The 20,905-nt window shown below is 46.9% G+C and overlaps 1 protein-coding gene across 5 annotated transcripts in view; it reads right to left on the reverse strand.

Annotated features, from left to right (window-relative positions):
- Positions 1-3,175: 3,175 nt before the first annotated feature.
- The window catches only part of KCND1 (potassium voltage-gated channel subfamily D member 1), an 89,757-nt gene continuing 72,027 nt past the window's right edge, over positions 3,176-20,905 (reverse strand). For 4 of the 5 annotated variants that reach the window (XM_077284204.1, XM_077284205.1, XM_077284202.1 and 1 more), the window contains one exon: positions 3,176-8,243. In XM_077284204.1, coding sequence (XP_077140319.1) covers positions 8,042-8,243 — 202 coding nt within the window. In that variant the 3' untranslated portion in view covers positions 3,176-8,041. The remainder of the gene's footprint in view (positions 8,244-20,905) is intronic. The other variant, XR_013221199.1, reaches the window with a different exon arrangement.

A 20,905-nucleotide genomic window follows, 5' to 3' on the forward strand; every position in this document is an offset into this window, starting at 1 on the left:
AGTAGAGTGCTCTCTTATCACATAATACGGGATCAGTTCTTGTATCTCAGCAGTAGAGTGCTCTCTGATCACATAATTTGGGGTCTGTGCTTATATCTCAGCTGTAGAGCTCTCTCTGATCACATAATATGGGGTCTGTTCTTATATATCAGCAGTAGAGTGCTCTCTGATCACATAATATGGGGTCTGTGCTTATATCTCAGCAGTAGAGCGCTCTCTGATCATACAATATGGGGTCTGTTCTTATATCTCAGCAGTAGAGTGCTCTCTGATCACATAATATGGGGTCTGTGCTTATATCTCAGCAGTAGAGCGCTCTCTGATCACATAATATGGGTTCTGCTTATATCTCAGCAGTAGAGTGCTCTCTGATCACATAATATGGGATTTATTCTTATATCTCTGCAGTAGAGTGCTCTATGATCACATAATATGGGGTCTGTGCTTATATCTCAGCAGTAGAGTGCCCTCTGATCACATACTATGGGGTCTGGGCTTATATCTCAGCAGTAGAGTGCTCTCTGATCACATAATACGGGATCAGTTCTTGTATCTCAGCAGTAGAGTGCTCTCTGATCATATAATATGGGGTCTGTGCTTATATCTCAGCAGTAGAGTGCCCTCTGATCACATAATATGGGGTCTGTGCTTATATCTCAGCAGTAGAGTGCCCTCTGATCACATAATATGGGGTCTGTGCTTATATCTCAGCAGTAGAGCGCTCTCTGATCACATAATATGGGGTCTGTGCTTATATCTCAGCAGTAGAGTGTTCTCTGATCATATAATATGGGGTCTGTGCTTATATCTCAGCAGTAGAGTGCTCTCTGATCACATAATATGGGACCTATTCTTATATCTCTGCAGTAGAGTTCTCAATGATCACATAATATGGGATCTTTTCTTATATCTCAGCAGTAGAGCGCTCTCTGATCACATAATATGGGGTCTGCTTATATCTCAGCAGTAGAGTGCTCTCTGATCACATAATATGGGATTTATTTTTATATCTCTGCAGTAGAGTGCTCTATGATCACATAATATGGGGTCTGTGCTTATATCTCAGCAGTAGAGTGCCCTCTGATCACATACTATGGGGTCTGTGCTTATATCTCAGCAGTAGAGTGCTCTCTGATCACATAATACGGGATCAGTTCTTGTATCTCAGCAGTAGAGTGCTCTCTGATCACTTAATATGGGGTCTGTGCTTATATCTCAGCAGTAGAGTGCCCTCTGATCACATAATATGGGGTCTGTGCTTATATCTCAGCAGTAGAGTGCCCTCTGATCACATAATATGGGGTCTGTGCTTATATCTCAGCAGTAGAGCGCTCTCTGATCACATAATATGGGGTCTGTGCTTATATCTCAGCAGTAGAGTGTTCTCTGATCATATAATATGGGGTCTGTGCTTATATCTCAGCAGTAGAGTGCTCTCTGATCACATAATATGGGACCTATTCTTATATCTCTGCAGTAGAGTTCTCAATGATCACATAATATGGGATCTTTTCTTATATCTCAGCAGTAGAGTCCTCTCTAATCACATACTATGGGATCTGTTCTTATATCCCAGCAGTAGAGTTCTCTCTGATCATTTAATTGTGATATCTTGTATCTCGGCACTAGAGTGCTCTCTGATCACATAATATGGGATCTATTCTTTTATCTCTGCAGTAGAGTGCTCTATGATCACATAATATGGGATCTATTCTTATATATCTGCAGTAGAGTGCTCTATGATCACATGATATGGGATCTATTCTTATATATCTGCAGTAGAGTGCTCTATGATCACATGATATGGGATCTATTCTTATATATCTGCAGTAGAGTGCTCTATGATCACATAATATGGGATGTATTCTTATATCTCAGCAGTAGAGTGCTCTCTGATCACATAATATGGGATCTGTTCTTATATCTCTGCAGTATAGTGCTTTATGATCACATAGTATGGGATCTATTCTTATATCTCAGTAGAGTGCTCTCTGATCACATAATATGGGATTTATTCTTATATCTCTGCAGTAGAGTGCTCTATGATCACATAATATGGGATCTGTTCTTATAGCTCAGCAGTAGAATGCTCTCTGATCATATAATATCATGTGTTCTCCTATCTCAGCAGTAATTGGTCTTTGATCATATATTTTGTTATTTCTCAGAACTGTATAAACCAATAATAAAACGTTATTTTTTTAAGTTCTTTTATTTTGATTCCTTATCATCAAAATATTTAATTTAAAAGGACAAATGAGATGCAGAATCAGAAACATCCCCCCCACACACCACCACCACCCTATCCAGGTGACGACAGACGAGTAACATGCATGGAAGACAAGATAGTGACAACTGCTCTGAGCGGGTCCATTATTTGGGGGACAGGAGAAATCAAGGCGGAGAAGATGTAGTTGGCTGCTCACAGTGTCCATGCCTTTCAGTAGATCGAGCAAAGTAAATTGGAGCATGTTGCTTTAAGGATCCATTGGTGGCCCATTGTGTGTGTGCTGTAGACATTGTGACATTTCTTGGTCTTGGGTCACTAGAAGTCAAAGTGGCTCCTGGCAGCAAGTGTCACTCTCCCTGCAGCGCCCCCGCAGGGGAAATGGTGCATTACACATCTGTTTCATGGAAATCAATGAGCCATCAGTGTGATGTCTGGAAGTCGCACTCGTTACTACACAGACGAGATGGTCTGCAGCTTTCAAGTACTTGTAGTGCAATCTTCTGCAGGTAGCGACTTCACTTCTGTATTAATAGTGCAGATATTGGGACTGTGATTTTGTGCAGAAAGGCAGAGCAGGAATCTGCATAGATCGGAGATGCAATGCTCTGCAGATGCCATGGGCAGGGTGAGCAGTTTGCTAGACGGGTATGAGTCTGCTGATATGTTAGAGATTGAGGAAAATGACAGGTCCGGGGGAACATTCCGCAAACTGCAAGAAGAGCAATGGTCTGCAAGCAAACAGCAACATTCTGCAAAGCTCATGGACCGAGGGAAGCAATGCTCTGCAGGATAGGTCACAATCTGCAGGTACCATAGACAAGGCAAGCGATGAGCTGTAGAGTCTGCGGATTCCTTAGGCCATGAGCGATTTCCGTGGGTGGCTACAGCAACAATCCTGCAGGAGTCATAGACAAGCGGATGCGATGCGATGCTCTGCAGACGGACAGGGTAAATAACGCTGCAGGTGCTGGACACAGGGGAGCGATGCTCTGCAGACGGACAGGGTAAATAACGCTGCAGGTGCTGGACACAGGGGAGCGATGCTCTGCAGGCAGCGGATCTGCAGCGTGTCACCCCGCAGTACACACAGGCTTATGGAACAGTCTGTGCATTACCCACCTACAAGCAATACAATGGGAAAAAAACAATCCAAAGATTCGTCCCAGGTCTTGTACATCAGGACCGTGTGGACAGGTACCTAGAACGGTACCCAGCCGAGCTCATAATACCCCTCCCCCACCCTGACATATGGCTGTGTGTGAATTGTGCCCACATGTGCATATATGAAAGTCACAACATGCATAGAACGGCCCTTGTAATGCCCATTGTCAGCCTGCAGATGGCGCCCACTTACGCCCTGGCATTACCCCACTGCATTGCCACAGACTTGCGACCTGACTACGTTTTCTTCAGCCACACGATTGTGCAACACTCACACAATGACATCACACCTCCACAACAATCCCAATGTATGACATCATACCCTACACAATGACATCATACCTCTGCAGGAATCATACGGGGACATCATACCTTACACAACCACATCATACTTCTGCAAGAACAGCAGAATGACATTGTCTTACATAATAACGCCATAACTTGCACAATGGCATCATACATCCGCAAGCATTACACAGACATCACACCTCTGCAGGAATCATACGGGGACATCATACCTAGCACAATGACATTATACTTCCGTAAGAATTGCAGCATGACATCACACCACACATAATCGCATCATACCTAGCACAATGACATCATATGTCAGCTAGAAATATGACATCATACCGCTGCAAGAATCGTATGATGACATCATAGCACAATGACGTCATATGTTACATAACTACTGCATAACTCTTGTACATCCGCAAGCATTACACAATGACATCATACCTCTACAAAAATATCACACAATTATAGTACATCATTTGTTTTGCAAAAATGGCAACATGACATCACGTCAACACCAAGAATGGCACAATGACATCATATATCTGCCTGTATCACACAATGACATCATACGTGTATCACAGTGACATCACACCTCTGCCTGTATCACACAATGACATCACACCTCTGCCTGTTTTATATCATACATGTATCACACAATGACATCACACACGTATCACAGTGACATCACACCTCTGCCTGTATCACACAATGACATCACACCTCTGCCTGTTTTATATCATACATGTATCACAGTGACATCATACATGCATCACAGTGACATCACACCTGTGCCTGTATCACACAATGACATCACACCTCTGCCTGTTTTATATCATACATGTATCACAGTGACATCATACATGCATCACAGTGACATCACACCTGTGCCTGTATCACACAATGACATCACACCTCTGCCTGTTTTATATCATACATGTATCACAGTGACATCATACATGCATCACAGTGACATCACACCTGTGCCTGTATCACACTGACATCACACATGTATCACACAATGCCATCATACATCTGCCTGTATCACACAATGCCATCATACATCTGCCTGTATCACACTATGGCATTGATTCTCTGAGAAGAATAGGAGGGTCGGGTGGCGCGCTCCTCGCTGACACACCCTGGCCATCACCTTCGTTTCGTCCTTGCAGGCGGTGGGCAGGCAGCACAGTGGGGCTGGTGGCATGCAGTGGTCTCTGGTTGCAAGGATCAGACGTATTAGGCTCAGACTACACGGCGACATGTGTCACACAAGCACAATGTGACTCACCTTAAAGTCTATGGGGGCAAAGTCTTGAGTAAGCAAAAATCCCACCGGTGGTTTTGCAGTGGGGGGTCACAACACTGAACACTACCCCAATGAGAATCAATAGTTACAATGTGACGGCGGCGCAGATCTCTGTGTCGCCGTGTAGCCCCCCAGCCATAGGGTCTGCAAGGCCTTAGACATGAAGGCCGACAAAAAAGGAAGAAGAAAATCTGTGTGTCCCTGAGTCAGAAGCTCTTACTGAATCCTCCCGCTTCGCTTGCAGGGGGTTGCGGCCCACCACCCGGCTTTATTATGCATAGTCGCCTGACCTACCCAATCTGCATCATAGACCCTGGAACACATTGCCTCCATTTATACAGTGCTGTACATATATACACATACATGCTGTACCTATATATACACATACACTGCTGTGCATACAGGGGCTCTGCATAGTCATAAACATGGCGGTGACTACCCATCTATACTGTGCTGTGCATACGTGTACATATATATACAAGGCTGTGCAGCTATATACTGCACATGGCTCTGTGCATGTAGGCATTATAGAAGTATCTTTATCTACAGGTCTGTACATACATGTCCATACTGGCTCCGTACACGCGTGTGCAATGTGTCTCAGCTCCAAATGCAGGGACCCTCCCCGCCACAATGTATAGACAAGAATATGTGCATAGATTCCTCTCAATTTGTGCATTACTCTAGACTACAGAAATGTCAGTCCAGGGGGTACAGAGGTGTGTGTATACCACGTACGTGTGTGTATATGCTGCGTATGTGACGTGTGTAGACCACGTTTGTGATGTGTGTGTGTACTGCATATATGATGTGTGTGCATGTAACGTGTGTATACTGCATACATGTGTGTATATACCGCATACATGACGTGTGAGCATATGCCGCGTACGTGAAGTGTGTATACTGCATATATGATGTGTGTGCATGTAATGTGTGTGTATACTGCATACATGTGTGTATATACCGCATATGTCTATGTAATGCGTGCATGTATATACCGTGTATGTGATGTCTATGTAATGTGTGTGTATACTGTGTAAGTAACGTGTATGTGTGTATATACTACATATGTCTATGTAATGTGTGTGTATATACCGCATACATGGTGTGTATGTAACGTGTGTACATACCGCCTACGTGATCTGTATGTAACATGTTGTATATACTGCGTAAGTGATGTGTATGTAACATGTTGTATATACCACGTACGTGATGTGTATGTACCGTGTGTGTATATTATCGCATACGTGATGTTTATGTAATGTGTGCGTGTATATACCACATACATGATGTGTATATAATGTGTGTATATACCGGGTACATGATGTGTAATGTGTGTATATACCGCGTACATAACTTGTAACGTGTCTGTATATACCGCATACTTGATGTGTATGTAACGTGTGTATATACCACGTATGTGACGTGTATGTAACGTTTGTGTATATACTATATACTGTACATGTTGTGTATGTAACGTTGTGTGTATACGTGATGTGTATGTAATGTGTGTGTATATACCACGTATGTGACGTGCATGTAACATCTCTGTATATACCGCGTATGTGACGTGCATGTAACGTGTGTGTATATACCACGTACGTGATGTGTATGTAACGTGTGTATATACCGCGTACGTGATATGTATGTAACGTGTGTGTATATACCATATACATGATGTGTATGTAACGTGTGTGCATATACCACGTACGTGATGTGTATGTAACGTGTGTGGGTATATACTGTATACATGATGTGTATGTAACATGTCTGTATATACCGCGTACGTGATGTGTATGTAACGTGTGTGTATATACCGCGTACGTGATGTATATGTAACGTGTGTATATACCATATACATGTTGTGTATGTAACGTGTGCATATACCGCGTACGTGATTGTGTATGTAACGTGTGAGTATATACCGTATACATGATGTGTATGTAAATTCTCTGTATATACCGCGCATGTGACGTGTGTGTGTGTGTATTTAAAGCTGCCCATACACCTTAGATATTTGACACTTGTTTGGCCACGGGTACTCCCCCAGCCCCCATACACACACCTCACCAGTGGGGACAGGACCATAAGCCACTTATAGACACCTCTGATGGCGGCTCATCTTCTAGAAGAACTGAAATTCAAAATGTCCGGACCTTCTCTTCTCCACAATCATCTCTCGGGGGATCCAAGCAGTCCCCCATATACAGTAGATGGTTGATCGGTGCCATAAGCTCAGCAGGTATGTGTATAGGGGCGAGGAAGAAACTTAGAGCATGGAGAGCGATGACGATGGAACCTTCCCCCTACATACATATCGCTCCCGTGTGTGCGGGGCCTTCATGCTACCCATAGTCCTGTCACCCCAAAACTGAACCACAAGTTTCTGTGATATTATTTCACCTCTTATTTCATCCTCTGCATCTTCGAAGGTTCTACGCTACCCCAAATCTCAAAGTCTACAAAAATCCTGTCACCCCCATACACTGACTTTCAGGGTCTGAGAATATCCTGACAACCTATAAATTGACCTTCAATGTCGGTCATGGTCCTGACACCCTATTACCTGTCATCCCTTCAGCCCATGATATGCTTTAACCCCTTCTACGAGGGTCCCTCTGCCCTCTCATACCCCTGCTAGGTGGCCATGATACATGGTGGCCAGGTATCACAGTCCCATGGCCCAGACTGCTAACTGTGCCCCCCTGCCGGTCTCTACCATCCCCCTCCATGACATCGTAAAATGTGCTTTTTATTCGCCCATGTCCTTTACTGGTTTCATTCTCTTGGATGTGGTATGAGTGTGCGCATCAATGTCATGGCCATGGAGACCAGTAAAGTTGTGCTGTTCTGAGAGAGGGCAGCGTGTGGCCGTGGTGTCGTTGTGCAGTAGCAGCGGTGTTTGGTGCGGCGGTGTGCTGTCGGTATGATGGCGTCGGTTCTGCTGTCCACGAGGCGATGGGTTGATTGTCTGGTATATATGGATGATGTGAGGTGTCACAGTGTGTATGGAGACGCCACTCCTTCCTTCCGGGGTACCCCAGACCCTACAAGCTGGAGATCCTGACAGTCTCCTGGTAATATCTGGCGGTCACACTGGAATTCCTCATAACGCCAGCATTCGGTGACGAGGGCTCGTCTGGAGTGTTGGCGGGCGGCGTCGGGATGCTGATAATGGCGGCTGTCAGATCGGACGTCTCACAATTAAGCTTCAGGTTCCCGTGGGTTTTGGCATTGAGACTGGAGCGACTGGAAAGAAAGAAGACAAAACCCAGACAGCATGAGACACGGGGAAGATTTCTTGGGTGTGGATGCGGAGCCGCAGCAAGGCTTTCTTTATAGCCCTGGATCCAATTATTGGCTTGTTGGTGCCCCCTGGCACCCAGCGCCACCTGCTCCAGTGCCACCCCCAGCTATGTAACCTGTGTGGTCAGGAAGATCTCCGATCTGCAGATACCCTCAGAAGCACATCACTTTCCAGAGTGTGGAGAGGAACACCCAGGTTGTGGAAATGGACCCAAGGGTCCCTCTGCCACATACAGAGACTCTGGTATAAATGGCACTGGTGCCGGAAGGGCCTGATACAGATGGGCACTGGGGCCGGAGGGGCCTGATGCAGATGGGCACTGGGGCCGGAGGGGCCTGGTACAGATGGGCACTGGGGTCGGAGGGGCACGGTAAAGATGAGGCCTGAGGGGCCCGGTACAGATGAGCAGAGGGGCCTGATACAGATGGGCACTGGGGCCAGAGGGGCCTGGTACACATGGGCACTGGGGCCGGAGGGACCCGGTACAAATGAGCACTGGGGCCGGAGGGGCCCGGTACAGATGAGCACTGGGGCCGGGGGGGCCTGGTACAGATGAGCACTGGGGCCAGAGAGGCCTGGTACAGATGAGCACTGGGGCCAGAGGGCCTAGTACAGATGCGCACTGGGGCCGGAGGAGCCTGGTACAGATGAGCACTGGGGCCGGGGGGGCCTGGTACAGATGAGCACTGGGGCCGGGGGGGCCTGGTACAGATGAGCACTGGGGCCAGAGGGCCTGGTACAGATGAGCACTGGGGCCGGGGTGGCCTGGTACAGATGAGATCTGGGGCCAGAGAGGCCTGGTACAGATGAGATCTGGGGCCAGAGAGGCCTGGTACAGATGAGCACTGGGGCCGGGGGGGCCTGGTACAGATGAGATCTGGGGCCAGAGAGGCCTGGTACAGATGAGCACTGGGGCCAGAGGGCCTAGTACAGATGCGCACTGGGGCCGGAGGAGCCTGGTACAGATGAGCACTGGGGCCGGGGTGGCCTGGTACAGATGAGATCTGGGGCCAGAGAGGCCTGGTACAGATGAGATCTGGGGCCAGAGAGGCCTGGTACAGATGAGATCTGGGGCCGGGGGGGCCTGGTACAGATGAGATCTGGGGCCAGAGAGGCCTGGTACAGATGAGCACTGGGGCCAGAGGGCCTGGTACAGATGCGCACTGGGGCCGGAGGAGCCTGGTACAGATGTGCACTGGGGCCCAGGTGCCCATACATATTAGATGACTGGTGAGACTGGAATACCATCTGATGTAGGATGTAATGCCTTGTCTCTCCCCATAATGGAGGGTTGGGCATGCTGGATTTCAACATGCTTGATCCTTTGGTCGCACAAATGACCACTAGAGGTGTCTGAAGCAGTTTATTCCCTTCTCCCCACATACATGCTTTATGTACAGGGAAAGGGGATAGTTTTGGGTTGAATGGGCATTTGGCTGGCACCTTAGAGACCACCTTTATGCCTCTGACTATGGATAACAGGGAACAACCGAGTCCCTCAGGGGACAGATGGCAGCAGAGGCCGCAGTATTGGGCAGAGGTGCTGAAGTGTCCACAATCCCCCGCCCTCACAGAACAGGTCAGGCGGTGCTCTGCACACAGGAGTGCTCCTATTCATTATTCATGTCTATTAATGTATTTATTTAAGACATATCTTTGGGCTGAGCAGAGATCACTGTGACTGCTGCCTCCACCACATCTACTGAATCTGTGTGTGATAATAACCTGTGGCTTATAATGTCCGAAATATAATATACAGAGGGAGTCTTTTATGAGAAAAATGTCCCTTCCAATGGCACTGGTCAGCATTTTATGTATCACTAGGGAGAATGACAGCAACACACCCTTAGGAATTAAGCTTTATACCCAATGGAGAGGTGTAAGGAGAGCTTTCTGCTACGGGGCCTTATATGACTACTGGTGAAGTGGAGGAGCCTGCTGTGACTACTGAGGAAGAGGAGGGAGCCTGCTGTGACTACTGAGGAAGAGGAGGGAGCCTGCTGTGACTACTAGGGAAGAGGAGGGAGACTGCTGTGACTACTAGGGAAGAGGAGGAGCCTGCTGTGACTACTAGGGAAGAGGAGGAGCCTGCTGTGACTACTGAGGAAGAGGCGGGAGCCTGCTGTGACTACTGGGGAAATTGAGCCTGCTTTAAATACTGGGGAAGAGGAGGAGCCTGTTGTGACTACTGGGGAAGAGGAGGAGCCTGCTGTGACTATTGGGGAAGTGGAGGGAGCAGGCTGTGACTACTGGGGAAATTGACGAGCCTGCTGTAAATACTGGGGAAGAGGAGGAGCCTGCTGTGACTACTAGGGAAGAGGAGGAGCCTGCTGTGACTACTGGGGAAGTGAAAGGCAGCCTGCTGTGACTACTGGGGAAGTGGAGGCAGCCTGCTGTGACTACTGGGGAAGTGGAGGCAGCCTGCTGTGACTAATGGGGAAAAGGAGGAGCCTGCTGTGACTACTAGGGAAGAGTAGGGAGCCTGCTGTAACTACTGGGGAGGTGGAGGCAGCCTGCTGTGACTACTGCGGAAGTGGAGGCAGCCTGCTGTGACTACTGGTGAAGTGGAGGAGCCTGCTGTGACTACTGAGGAAGAGGAGGGAGCCTGCTGTGACTACTGGGGAAATTGAGGAGCCTGCTGTAAATACTGGGGAAGAGAAGCCTGCTGTGACTACTATGGAAGAGGAGAGAGCCTGCTGTGACTACTAGGGAAGAGGAGGAGCCTGCTGTGACCACTGGGGAAGTGGAGGCAGCCTGCTGTGACTACTGGTGAAGTGGATGAGACTGCTGTGACTACTGAGGAAGAGGAGGGAGCCTGCTGTGACTACTGAGGAAGAGGAGGGCGTCTGCTGTGACTATTGGGGAAATTGAGGAGCCTGCTGTAAATACTGGGGAAGAGGAGGAGCCTGCTGTGACTACTAGGGAAGTGGAGGAGCCTGCTGTGATTACTGGGGAAGTGGAAGGCAGCCTGCTGTGACTACAGGGGAAGTGGAGGCAGCCTGCTGTGACTACTGGGGAAGTGGAGGCAGCCTGCTGTGACTACTGGGGAAGAGGAGGAGCCTGCTGTGACTACTGGGGAAGAGGAGGAGCCTGCTGTGACTAATAGGGAAGAGGAGGGAGCCTGCTGTGACTACTGGGGAAGTGGAGGCAGCCTGCTGTGACTAATGGGGAAGTGGAGGCAGCCTGCTGTGACTACTAGTGAAGTGGAGGAGCCTGCTGTGACTACTGAGGAAGAGGAGGAGCCTGCTGTGACTACTGGGGAAGAGGAGGAGCCTGCTGTAACTAATGGGGAAAAGGAAGAGCCCGCTGTGACTACTGGGGAAGAGAAGGAGCCCGCTGTGACTACTGGGGAAGAGGAGGAGCCCGCTGTGACTACTGGGGAAGAGGAGGAGCCTGCTGTAACTACTGGGGAAGTGGAGGCAGCCTGCTGTGACTACTGGTGAAGTGGAGGAGCCTGCTGTGACTACTGGTGAAGTGGAGGAGCCTGCTGTGACTACTGGTCAAGAGGAGGAGCCTGCTGTAACTAATGGGGAAGAGGAGGAGCCCGCTGTGACTACTTGGGAAGAGGAGGAGCCCGCTGTGACTACTGGGGAAGAGGAGGAGCCCGCTGTAACTAATGGGGAAGAGGAGGAGCCTGCTGTAACTACTGGGGAAGAGGAGGAGCCTGCTGTAACTACTGGGGAAGAGGAGGAGCCCACTGTGACTACTGGGAAAGAGGAGGAGCCCGCTGTGACTACTGGGGAAGAGGAGGAGCCCGCTGTGACTACTGGGGAAGAGGAGGAGCCAGCTGTGACTACTGGAGAAGCAATTACACAATTTACTGACAAGGCTATGGCTGCTTTCACTACTAGGCCGTTATTGGGCAACTCAGTGAGTATAGTATATACACCTCCGATTCCCACACATGGAATATACACTGTGTTCCAAATTATTATGCAAATAATATTTCCGCATATTTTCTCTAAATTACCTATCTGAATTGCAGTCATTGTTATTTTCCAGTCATCTACTATTCTAGTATAATTGCAATGTTTTGGAACAAACTGCCTATGAAAACAGTATCTTAAAAAATAAACACTCAAAATGCACGTTCCAAATTATTATGCACAGCAGAGTTTTCAACCTTTTTTTTTATTTTGAACAAAAAAAATGGTCAATTGTGAAGTTATAAGCATTATCAGCTTATTACAAAATGAAATCAAACAGTTTTCAAGTGAAAACTTTATTCTAGGTGATGTTACATTTGCACATAGGACCCCTTGTTCGAAAGAAGCTTCTGAACTCTCTCGTCCATTGAATTTGTCAGTTTTTGGATGGTTTCTGCTTCAATTGTTTTGCATGTGGACAGAATACCCTCCCAGAGCTGTTGCTTAGATGTGAACTGCCTCCCGCCATCATAGACACTATTTTTGATGATGCTCCAGAGGTTCTCAATGGGGTTGAGGTCAGGGGAAGATGGTGGCCACACCATAAGTTTGTCCTCTTTTATGCCCATAGCAGCCAGAGATGCAGATGTGTTTTTTGCAGCATGAGACGGTGCATTATCATGCATGAAAATGATCTTGCTGCGGAAAGCACGGTTCTTCCTCTTGAACCATGGCAGGAAGTGTTGTTTTAGAAACTCCACATAGATTATGGAGTTCATCTTTACCCCTTCAGGGATCATAAAGGGGCCGACAATCTCTCTCCCCATGATTCCAGCCCAAAACATTACTCCACCTCCTCCTTGTTGGCGCCTTAGCCGTGTTTTCATGGGGTGTCCATCAACCAGCCATCCTCCACTCCATCCATCTGGACCATCGAGCGTTGCACGGCACTCATCGGTGAACAAAACAGTTTGGAAGTCAGTCTTCATGTATCATTTGGCCCACTGGAGCTGTTTCTGCTTGTGTGCAGTGGATAGAGGTGGTCAACAGGATGGCTTACGCACAGCTGCAAACCTCTGAAGGACCCTGCATCTTGTTGTTCTGGGGACGTTGGAGGCACCAGCAGCTTCAAAAACTTGTCTGCTGCTATGACCAGGCATTTTTGCAGCTGCTCTTCTAATCTTACGCAATTGCCTGTTGGAAAGAGTCCTCAATTTTTCCTTATCAGCACGCACACGTGTGTGCTGGGAATCAGCTACATACTTCTTGATTGATGATCACGATGAAGTGTCTTGGCAATGTTGATTGTAGTCATGCCTTGACCTAAATACTCCACAATTTGTTGCTTCTCAGCAGCCGACACATCCTTTTTCTTTCCCATTTTGGCAAAAAATGTAGGCTGCTTAATAATGTGGAACAGCCTTCTTAAGTAGTCTTGCCTTTATTTGGACACACCTGCCAAACTAATTTGCACAGGTATCTGCAATTGCTTTCAGTGATATAAAGAGCCCTGACACACATCACCATCAATGAGTTTAAATGACAAACCAAAAAATTCTAACCTTATCACTCCTAAACTTTGTGCATAATAATTTGGAACACAGTGTATATATACTGGTACGGTGGTCATTGCCAGCTCCATAATAACAAAAGGAGCTACTAGCTGCCACCACCAATCGTTTATACAGGCTGATTGGACACCCGTTACAGTAGCGTATGGTTTCAGAGGTGTGGTTTACAAAGCAAGAGAAACAAAGCTAATACATTTTATATATTTAATCTAGAAAGGTATACAGTGTTTATAAAAAATATACAAAGATGATACAAAATGGGAACAAAACAATACGGTATAAGCAATCACATAGAATAAAAAGGAATAACAAAAGAGAAGTACTAAACCTGATGATGCAGGCACGGCTTTTATCTTTATGGGGGGAAGCACTTTGATTAGGAAACTGGAATACTCTCACACAGAACTGTGTCTTCCAGAAATAAACAGTGACAGAAACCCGACCTCTGATATTTATTAGATCATGTTTGTCCCTTCCCTATGACACAGACCATATATATCCACTAAATATCGGATAGATGGAAACCCTAATACTCATCACTGACCACTTGCTCCCAAAAGTCTGCGATCATTGCTTTGAACAGAGGACACTCTTGGCTTGGAAGTGTACGTCTCCGCCTCTGAGTAAACAAATCTAAGTCTTGGTGGCTGCTTCCCAGGGCAAATTTCTTCCATAATTACCTGTCCATGGCTGGAGGTCATTACTTCAATGAATTTTGAAGTGACAGCTCTTTGTCACTTCCCCAGTTACAATTAATCCTATATGCTCAATGTGAGGGTCATATGAGATTCCACAATACCCTCTCCTTCTTGGACTTGGAGATGGGCTTCTACGTGAGGTCACTCAGTGCCCCAAGACTGGCGTGCTGTCTGAAGCTCAAGGCTAGAGTTAGCCAGAAGCGACATTAAAGCCCCACCCTTAAGTGGAACTATACCCCCCTTATTCAGAATTTCCAAGCTGATCTTACCAAATGGTCCTCGACTAATTTATCTTGGTTAGGAAGAATCCACTCAATTAAAAAGGTCTCTCTACCTCGTTTCCTATACCTTTTCCGATCCCTACCAATAGCTACACCAACTATAACATTTTCTAAGATACATAATTTACTATTTAGCTATATTTGGCAGAGAAAGAAGCCTAGAATTCTACGAAAAAAACATGTTTTTTCATAGAAAATTAGGAGGTGTCTCATTACCAAGCTTTGCTTTGTATTATAGGTCTGCACAAATGGCTCAATTAACAAGTACTTGTTCATATACCAATAAACAAAGATGGGTCCTTCTAGAATCATTCCTTCTCAACCCATTCTCATTACCCGGCTTAATGTGGACAGTGGAAAAACTGCCAAAAGGCATTAATATTCCAGCACCCTTTACAGCTCACTCTGCTCCTCTGGAGATTTAGATTTGGACTACAGTCAGTTTCCTCCCCTATGGCTAATCTTTTCTGTAATCCAATGTTTACCCCTGGTCTAAACCCACACCTCTTTTCATGGTGGATCTTAAAGGTTTTTTTGACATTAAAACATTTGTGTTCACCATTTAATATATTATTGGATAAGCAGGAGTTTATTCCGAAATATGAACCTCCAGTTCTTACGAATAAGAGACTTATACCAAATAAAAACCATCTTACCATCTCCAGTTTTGAACAAAAATGTATAAGCGATCCTATGGGAAGAGGTACAATATCTTTGATATATTCAATTATTAGTCCTCCTCATGATGAGAAAAAATTGAATTACATGATAAACTGGGAGAGGGATCTGGATTTTGAATTATCTATAGAGGACTGGAGATATTGTTGTGATACATTATCTAAAGGCAGTCATCAATCATCTCTGGTGGAGACCTCGTTAAAGGTTCTCCATAGGACATATCTTGTTCCATCTAAACTACATAGCATGTATCCACATGTATCTGCTTTGTGTTTCCGAGGATGTAATCAACGAGGGGATATGATGCATACAGTATATGGTGGACGTGTCCCATGGTGTCAGACCTCTGGCAAAAAGTAAAATTCCTAGTAGATCAAATGATTGGCAAAAGAATTTGTTTGTATCCAGCTGTTTTCCTACTAGGGGCAAGATACCCCTTACTCCATAAGGGTTTGCACAAATTAGTAAATGTTCTCTTTATGGCTACCAAAATTCATATAGCTGCTAAATGGAAATCACCTTCGCCATCCGTATCAGTTGTTAAGGAAAGAATGAATAATATTATGCTATCTGAACGTATTGAAGCAACCAGAGGTGATACTTGGGATCTCTTTTTCAAACTCTGGAGTCCTTGGATGGATCTGGAGCCAAATGTCCAAATGGATCGGGTATTACGCCTCTCTCCATAATTCTATCTATATTATGGCACATTTAGATTGATATATTCTACAAGGATAAGTTAATGCTACTTTATATGCTTTGGAATGTTCGTTTGTCTCTTTCCCATTGTTCTATCCTTCCCCTATCTTTGGTTTCCCCCTATGTTAATTGCATTACTACTATTGTTACAACTTTTTGAATTTCCCCTGCGAGGGAATAATATATCTTCCTTTTCCTTTTCTGAAAACAATGTATTAAAGGGCCACTGTCACCCCCCTCCAGCCGTTATAAACTAAAAGAGCCACCTTGTGCAGCAGTAATGCTGCATTCTAACAAGGTGGCTCTTTCAGTTTTAGGTTCAAGTATACCCCAAATAAAGCGTTTTTATACTTAGCCACAATTCCTGTCTCTAGCCAGGTAGGCGGGTCCTCACTCCCCAGCTTGGCCAGATCCTCTGCCGTCACTCACATCTTCCTGCGCTTTCGGCGCCGCCCCCTCAGCGCTGTTATCGTTTCAAAACCGGCGCCTGCGCTGTGTACTGGTGTCCTGCGCTGTGTACTGGTGTCCTGCGCAGACGCAGTAAGCTCTGGCCGTCTGACGTCCCAGCCAGGCTTGCACACTGCGCCTGCGCGGGCATTGCGGCCGCCAGCCAGCCACCTTTGGAATCCCCGGAAAACGTCTTCTTATCAGTATATATTTATGTTTCACCTATACAGAATATTCCGTGTAATGGCTGATACCAGAGAACAAAAGACATCCACAGAACACCAGGATGGATCTGCTGCACAGCAAATAGCTGTAGGACCTGCGATGACGTCACTGCCATGTGATTGCCCTAATCACATGGCAGTGACGACATCGCAGGTCATACAGCTATTTGCTGTGCAGCGATCCATCCTGGTGTTCTGTGGATGTCTTTTGTTCTCTGGTATCAGCCATTACACGGAATATTCTGTATTGGTGGAACCTTTGCAATCCCCGCCCCGCACTGTGCATAATGCATAACACAGTGCGGGGCTGGGATTCCAAAGGTGGGTGGCCACACTGCCCGCGCAGGCACAGTGTGCAAGCCTGGCTGGGACGTCAGACGGCCAGAGCTTACTGCGTCTGCGCAGGACACCAGTACACAGCGCAGGACACCAGTACACAGCGCAGGCGCCGGTTTTGAAGAGATAACAGCGCTGAGGGGGCGGTGCCGAAAACGCAGGAAGATGTGAGTGACGGCAGAGGAGCTGGTCAAGCTGGGGAGTGAGGACCCGCCTACCTGGCTAGAGACAGGAATTGTGGCTAAGTATAAAAACGCTTTATTTTGGGAATACTTGAACCTAAAACTAAAAGAGCCACCTTGTTAGAATGCAGCATTACTGCTGCACATGGTGGCTCTTTTAGTTTATAACGGCTGGAGGGGGGTGACAGTGGCCCTTTAAGTTTAAATTGTTTAAATAAAACTTTATTGAAATTAAAGCCCCACCCTCACAGGAACCCTCCGGGACAGTAACTGGTCCTGTTGTCAGGATGATGAGGATCCAGAAGGCAGCACATTACCTGCGTTCTGGGAACTCTGACTGCTGGCGACAGCAGCTATGTAGGCAGTCTGCCCAGGGGACAACAACACTTTCCCTCACCCTGACAGACTGGGCTTACTACTTTCCCACCATCCTGATAAGCTGTGAGTACCACTTTCCCACCATCCTGATAGGTTGTGGGCACCCCTTTTTCCACCATACTGACAGGTTGGGGAAAAAAAAACTTTCCCGCCCCTCCCCTGTTACCTCAGGAGCAGCACTAATCATGGGACAGCTACCACCGGTCATGTCACAGTCTGTCATGACACTGGTCAGCTGCACTAAACCACCTGCTTCATGTTCCCTGTGCCTGTCTCTATCCTCCCCGTTACCTCAGGAGCAGCACTAATCATGGGGCAGATACCACCCAGCCATGTTACTGTCTGTCGTGACACTGGTCAGCTGCACACGACCACCTGCTTCATGATCCCTGTGCCTGTCCCCATCGCCCTTAGAACTGACCTTTGCTTCTATTAGGGGATCCTCAGCAACATCACCACAGCGTGACATGGCCAAGTTCTCCTCTACCATGAAACACATTATCATCATGCAGGACATCGACATTCAAGTTATCGATATTTGAATCATATGAAGAACCAGACCTGGGAGGGTTGTCAGGAATGTATTGAGCGACCAACCGTCCCAGATCGGTCTCCAATAAGTGGGGAGATTCTCGGACACCCCCACTTCTCTTAATCTAGGAACCCCAGTCTAGGAAAACCTGGGATATCGGTAAAGGTCAGCAAATATCCCCAATTCAGGTGACAGTCAGGGTCTTATCAGGGATAAGTTCTTCAGGGAACACAAATTCAGGGCAGATGAGAGTTCATTCTCCACCAGTGTCCTTGAGCCCCAGAGTAAAGGCGCCGTCTCACATAGCGAGATCGCTGCTGAGTCACAAGTTTTGTGACGCAACAGCGACCTCAGTAGCGATCTCGCTATGTGTGACACGTACCAGCGATCAGGCCCCTGCTGCGAGATTGCTGGTCGTGTCAGAATGGCCTGGACCTTTTTTTGGTCGTTGAGGTCCCGCTGACATCGCTGAATCGGTGTGTGTGACACCGATCCAGCGATGTCTTCACTGGTAACCAGGGTAAACATCGGGTTACTAAGCGCAGGGCCGCGCTTAGTAACCCGATGTTTACCCTGGTTACCAGCGTAAATGTAAAAAAAACCAAACACTACATACTCACCATCTGTTGCCCGTCAGGTCCCTTGGCGTCTGCTTCCTGCTCTGACTGAGCCGCCGTAAAGTGAGAGCACAGCAGTGACGTCACCGCTGCGCTCTGCTCTCACTGTACGGCGGCTCAGTCAGAGCAGGAAGCAGACGCCAAGGGACGTGACAGACATCAGAAGGTGAGTATGTACTGTTTGGTTTTTTTTACATTTACGCTGGTAACCAGGGTAAACATCGGGTTACTAAGCGCGGCCCTGCGCTTAGTAACCCGATGTTTACCCTGGTTACCCGGGTGCTGCAGGGGGACTTCGGCATCGTTGAAGACAGTTTCAACGATGCCGAAGTCGTTCCCCTGATCGTTGGTCGCTGGAGAGAGCTGTCTGTGTGACAGCTCCCCAGCGACCACACAGCGACCACACAGCGACGCTGCAGCGATCAGCATCGTTGTCTGTATCGCTGCAGCGTCGCTGTGTGAGACAGGGCCTTAACTGTGTCAACCACAGTAACTGGTTGCAAGTTTTTATGGGCCCTACTAACCGCCGCACCCACAAAAAGAACAGCTGCATTAGGCCTCGAGCTGAGCTGATCGCGAGAACTGCAGTGCACGTGACCGCCTGGGACGGGGTTAACACCGGTTACTAGCCAAGTTCTCACGATCAGCTGATCACAAGAACTGCAGTGTACGTGACCGCCGGGGTCCAAGTTATCTCCAGTCATCAGCTTCAAGCTCGGCTGTGTTCTGGATGCCAAGCTGAATGGTGACATAATGCCACCGTTCAGCCAAAGGCATCCAGATGTAGCAGAGTTGGACTCGTCGCGGGACTGTATGTATATCTTTTCGGTGGACAGGTAAGAATATTGTTGCTTTTTTATTTTAATTCTCTTCCAGGAGATAAGGGTGTCGGTGGAATAGGTGATGCAGTAAGTATGGTTTAATTAAGATCTATTAAAGGAGTCTATGCCATTATTTCAATTAAAATACTTTATTCTGGCTGTGTTTTTATTCACCATGTAACTATAGAATTAGTAATGGATAGGTTTCTTATAGACGCTTCTCCATTACTAAGCTGTGGGCTTGATGTCACCTGACAATATAAAGGTGACATCAATCCCACAAATATGAACCCCACTTGCCACCGCTACAGGGCAAGTGGGAAGAGCCAGATAAAGTGCCACAATTGGCGAATCTTTGGATGTGCCATGGGCCTCGCCAGCCTGAGAATACTAGGCCACAGCTGTCTGGTTTTTCCTTGGCTGGGTAACAAAAATAGGGGAACCCATGCTATTTTTTTGGAGGGGATCCCACTATTTTTGCTATCCATCCAAGGTAAGCAGACTGCTGCAGCCTGGTATTAACAGGCTGGTAAGGTTCATGGATATTAGATCCTTACCAGCCTGAAATACCAGTCTCAGTAGTCTGCTTTACTCTGGCTAGTTAACAAATATAGGGGGACCCCATGCTATTTTTTTTTATATTTCTTTACTAAAAAAGGAGGGGGACCTCTCTCTGTGCTTCCCTCCTCTTTCTGTGTCATGTACCTCTGGCTATATCACAAGATTCACCATTATTTAAATTAGTACACATGCGTAGTAAGCTGCGTTCCTGCACTTATTACACATGTGATTAGGAAGATAATGCGGTTTTACCACATCTAATGAAAGTCTATAGGTAATTTATGCAGTGGAGTGTCTCCGCTACATAAATTGGCATGCTGCGGTCTGGAAACATGTGCCGCATGTCCGTCTTTGCGGGTGAGCCACGGGCATCGGTACACGCATAGTGGGCATGGGATTTCTTGAAATCCCATCCACTATGCTGTAACAGCTGGATGCTGCAGGTTGGACGCCGCGGATGTACACATCGTCCAACCCGCAGTGTTTACTGACCGTGGGAACATACCCCAATATATCTGCAAACAGGAAATCACTTTTTTTGCCTTCCCAAAAGCCAACTTTCTATAACCTTTATTTCAAGTGACAACAAAAAATGCATGCAATGAAAATACTCATCAAAAACGCATGTAAAAAAATGCATGTGTCCTGCCAGTGACCTCAGATGCAGATTTAGTGCAGAGTTCACCTGCATCAAATCCTGAACAAACACTTTG

The sequence above is a fragment of the Ranitomeya variabilis genome, chromosome 2 (assembly GCF_051348905.1).
Source record: "Ranitomeya variabilis isolate aRanVar5 chromosome 2, aRanVar5.hap1, whole genome shotgun sequence".
Lineage (NCBI taxonomy): Eukaryota > Metazoa > Chordata > Amphibia > Anura > Dendrobatidae > Ranitomeya > Ranitomeya variabilis.